Source organism: Palaemon carinicauda, chromosome 29, assembly GCF_036898095.1.
Source record: "Palaemon carinicauda isolate YSFRI2023 chromosome 29, ASM3689809v2, whole genome shotgun sequence".
NCBI classification, from domain to species: Eukaryota; Metazoa; Arthropoda; class Malacostraca; order Decapoda; family Palaemonidae; genus Palaemon; species Palaemon carinicauda.
In genome coordinates this window covers 68,985,081-68,990,080 of record NC_090753.1, presented here as the reverse complement: position 1 = coordinate 68,990,080, position 5,000 = coordinate 68,985,081, and the positions used below count along the sequence as shown (strand labels likewise).

General features: G+C 36.9%; 1 protein-coding gene across 2 annotated transcripts in view; it reads left to right on the top strand.

Moving 5' to 3' along the window:
* Positions 1-5,000, top strand: part of LOC137622820 (U-scoloptoxin(01)-Cw1a-like) — a 61,505-nt gene that overhangs the window by 51,251 nt on the left and 5,254 nt on the right. For both annotated transcript variants that reach the window (XM_068353405.1, XM_068353404.1), the window contains exons 3-4: positions 358-486; positions 3,723-3,802. In XM_068353405.1, the coding sequence (XP_068209506.1) occupies positions 358-486; positions 3,723-3,802 (209 nt within the window). The remainder of the gene's footprint in view (positions 1-357; positions 487-3,722; positions 3,803-5,000) is intronic.

Below are 5,000 nucleotides of genomic sequence, written 5' to 3'. Positions count from 1 at the left end.
TTAAAGTAAATATTTCCTATATAAACTATAAACATTTTAACAAAACAAAAAAAGAAATATGATAGACTAGTGTGTCCTCATGCAAGAGAACTCTAACCCAAGACAGTGGAAGGCCATGGTACAGAGGCTATGGCACTACCCAAGACTAGATAACAATTTTTCGATTTTGGAGTGACCTTCTTCTAGAAGAGCTGCCTACCATATCTAAAGAGTCTCGTCTACCCTTACCAAGAGGAAAGTGGCCAATGAACAATTAAATGATAACCGCGGTACTAACCGATCTCTTGTTTTATTTTGCAGTCACCCCTTGTTATAAATTAACTCTTTATTTATCATTCTTCTTTTCATTGTCCTCAGGATAGGCGACAAGTCGTGGGAACTGCTGGCGTCGACTTCCCAACTTACTCCGAAGTCCCTCCCGGGCTTTCCTTCTCCTGTGGTGATAAAATCCCTGGGTATTACGCTGATCCAGAAGCCCAGTGTCAGGTAAGAGTTCTTCCTTGCATACATACTTGCGTACAGTTGGACACAGGAGTCTCTGGTACGCTTCGCTCTGAAGAAGTACATCGTCATTATTATATCTTATCACTTCAAGATTGTATCCACTGCAAAGCGGCCTGATTACGTTCGTAGAGGTGTTATTGCACCAAGATTATAACCACTGCATAGCGGCCGATTACATTCATAGAGGTCTTATCACGCCAAAATTATATCCCCTGTATAGCAGCCTGATTGCTTCCTAGAGGTCTTATTGTGCCAACATTGTATCCACTGCATAGTGGCCTGATTACATTCGTAGATTTATTATTGCGCCAAGATTGTATTCACTGCATAGCGGCCTAATTACGTTCATAGAGCTCTTTTCACACCAAGATTGTATTCACTGTATAGCGGCCTGATTACATACGTAGAGGTCTTATCCCGCCAACATTTTATCCACTGCATAGCGGCCTGATTACAGCCGTAGAGGTCTTATCGCGCCAACATTGTTTCCACTGCATAGCGTCCTGATTACATCCACAGAGGTCTTATCGCGCCAACATTGTTTCCACTGCAAAGCGGCCTGATTACATCCGCAGAGGTCTTATCGCGCCAACATTGTTTCCACTGCATAGCGGCCTGAATACATCCGTAGAGGTCTTATCCCGCCAACATTGTTTCCACTGCATAGCGGCCTGATTACATCCGTAGAGGTCTTATCCCGCCAACATTGTTTCCACTGCATAGCGGCCTGATTACATCCGTAGAGGTCTTATCCCGCCAACATTGTTTCCACTGCATAGCGGCCTGATTACATCCGTAGAGGTCTTATCCCGCCAACATTGTTTCCACTGCATAGCGGCCTGAATACATCCGTAGAGGTCTTATCCCGCCAACATTGTTTCCACTGCATAGCGGCCTGAATACATCCGTAGAGGTCCCGCCAACATTGTTTCCACTGCATAGCGGCCTGATTACATCTGTAGAGGTGTTATCGCGCCAGATTACGTTCGTAGAGGTCTTATCGCACGACATTGTATCCACTGCATAGCGGCCTGATTACGTTCGTAGAGGTCTTATCGCACGACATTGTATCCACTGTATAGCGGCCTGATTACATTCATAAAGGTCTTATTGCGCCAAGATTTTATCCACTGCATAGCGGCCTCATTACATCCGTAGAGGTCTTATCCCGCCAACATTGTATCCACTGCATAGCTGCCTTATTACGTTTGTAGAGGTCTTATCGCGCGACACTGTATCCACTGCATAGCGGCCTGATTACATCTGTAGAGGTCCTATCGCGCCAACATTGTATCCGCTGCAAAGCGGCCTGATTACATTCCTAGAGGTCTTATCGCACGATATTGTATCCACTGCATAGCGGCCTGATTACATACTTAGACGTCCAGATTTGTACAGATTGGGCCCACGAAGTATGTGGTCCATTGTGTGGATGGGATGCCACATGGGGACTCAGCAGAGGGGGCGAGACCCCACTTGTGATGATCGTCTCCAGTCCTTCCAACTCTAGCTCTGGGCAGCGAGTAACCGAAAAGATAGTGCAGGGAAACATGGCAGAGGTGGTGGGCGGCGATATGCACAGGAACTTATCGTCTCCAGTCCTTCCAACTCTAGCTCTGGGCAGCGAGTAACCGAAAAGATAGCGTAGGGAAAGATGGCAGAGGTGGTGGGCGGCGATATGCACATGAACTCACCATGCAGTAAGTGTGATGGAGTGCACTTTCTCAGAGCGATGCGTGCCAGAAATTCGTGTATCCAACTGTACATTCAGTAGTTACTATCAGTTCGTTTTACATACGTCGTTTCGATTTCTTATTACATACATGTGGTTTGACTCATGCACACTTTTGGGAGATTTGATGAATACATAAATAAAATATGTACAGTATATTATAATATGTTATTTATGAAAGATCTATTTTAATGTTGTTACTGTACTTGATATATTATTTTATATGCTCATTACTTTTCTTGTAGTTTATTTATTTTCTTGTTTTCTTTCCTCACTGGGCTATTTTCCCCTTTTTAATGTTGTTACTGTTCTTAAAATATTATTTTGTTTGCTCATTACTTCTCTTGTAGTTTATTTATTTCCTTGTTTCCTTTCCTCACTGGGCTATTTTCCCTTTTTAATGTTGTTACTGTTCTTAAAATATTATTTTGTTTGCTCATTACTTCTCTTGTAGTTTATTTATTTCCTTGTTTCCTTTCCTCACTGGGCTATTTTCCCTTTTTAATGTTGTTACTGTACTTGATATATTATTTTATTTGCTCATTACTTTTCTTGTAGTTTATTTATTTTCTTGTTTTCTTTCCTCACTGGGCTATTTTCCCTTTTTAATGTTGTTACTGTTCTTAAAATATTATTTTGTTTGCTCATTACTTCTCTCGTAGTTTATTTATTTCCTTGTTTCCTTTCCTCACTGGGCTATTTTCCCTTTTTTAATGTTGCTACTGTTCTTAAAATGATATTTTATTTGCTCATTACTTCTCTTGTAGTTTATTTATTTCCTTGTTTCCTTTCCTCACTGGGCTATTTTCCCTGTTGGAACCCTGGGTTTCAGAGTATCCTGTTTTTTCAACTAGGGTTGTAGCCTAGCTAATAATAATGATAATAGTAATATTGACAACAGTAATAATAATGATAATACTACTACTACTTCTACTAATACTAATAATAAAATAATAATAATAATAATATTAATAATAATAATAATAATAATAATAATAATGATAATAATAATAAAAATAATATTAGTAATATTAATAATAATAATATTATTATGATTATTATTATTATTGATAATAAAAATAATGATAATAATATTATTATTAAAAAATAATAATAATAACAACAACAATAATAATAATAATAATAATAATAATAATAATAATAATAATAATAATAATAATAATAACAGTAAGTGTAATAGTTAAAAATAATAATAATAATAATAATAATAATAATAATAATAATAATAATAATAATAATAATAACAGTAAGTGTAATAGTTAAAAATAATAATAATAATAATAATAATAATAATAATAATAATAATAATAATAATAATAATAATAACAGTAAGTGTAATAGTTAATAATAATAATAATAATAATAATAATAATAATAATAACAACCTCTCCATCAGATTTTTAATAACTTAATAACTGCTTCATCAACTCATGACCTTACCTGACCCCCCCCCCCCCCCCTACAGGTGTGGCACTGGTGTATCCCAGGTGGACAGAAGTATTCCTTCCTTTGCCCCAATCAGACTTTGTTCAACCAAGTTCACAGGTGAGTTCATAGCATGCCCCAATCAGACTTTGTTCATCCAGATTCACAGGTAAGTTCATAGCATACCCAAATCAGACTTTGTTCAACCAAGTTCACAGGTAAGTTCATAGCATGCCCCAATCAGACTTTGTTCAACCCAAGTTCACAGGTGAGTTCATAGCATGCCCAAATCAGGCTTTGTTCAACCAAGTTCACAGGTGAGTTCATAGCATGCCCCAATCAGACTTTGTTCAACCAAGTTCACAGGTGAGTTCATAGCATGCCCAAATCAGACTTTGTTCAACAAAGTTCACAGGTAAGATCTCTTTGACGTCCATAGCATAGCGGGTGGGTCTGCCCTCATTCTCTGGTGGTTTTGTGTTAACATATATGGGTGACTGGTCCTTTTTTGCTTTGTTTAAATTGAATGTGAAATAAAAGATAGTGTAGTATTTCCTTTGTGAGACTGCTTTAATTAACTTCGACACAGGTCGACAGTTTAACAACATATACTCACACACACACACACACATATATATATATATATATATATACATAGTACACATACACACTTATAAATATGTACATATATACTGTATATATATATATATATATATTCTCTCCCTTTACCTAACTAAAATTATTCTCACTGAGGTATGACTACTTCCTCTCCCCCACCAGAGGAACGGGGAGAGGGATTCTTACATGTGACCGTAACTGGATATATATATATATATATATACATGTGTATATATATATATATATATATAACCATACACTTGCTCTTTCTTATATAGAGGGTCTGACAAGGTGAGCTGTTGGGTATACATAATGGCGAGGTAAATGCAAGTATGTTTATTCAACAAGATAGCGAGCTTATATACAAACAGTTGAGGGCAAGAAGGACACTAGGAAAATCCACCAATATAAAGCATGCGATGGCAAGCTTAAACAGGTTGTTCTATTATCACAGATATATATATATATATATATAGAGAGAGAGAGAGAGAGAGAGAGAGAGATAGCATTATAGTATATAAAACACGGGTAGTACAGGGTATGTTTATAATAGTGTAATAGTATTAATAATATTTACATATCAATTATTATTTGTAAGGTTACAGATCTCTCTCTCTCTCTCTCTCTCTCTCTCTCTCTCTTATATAAATCTTACTATGATGTTTTTTTAACAAGGGCAGTTCTCTCTCTCTCTCTCTCT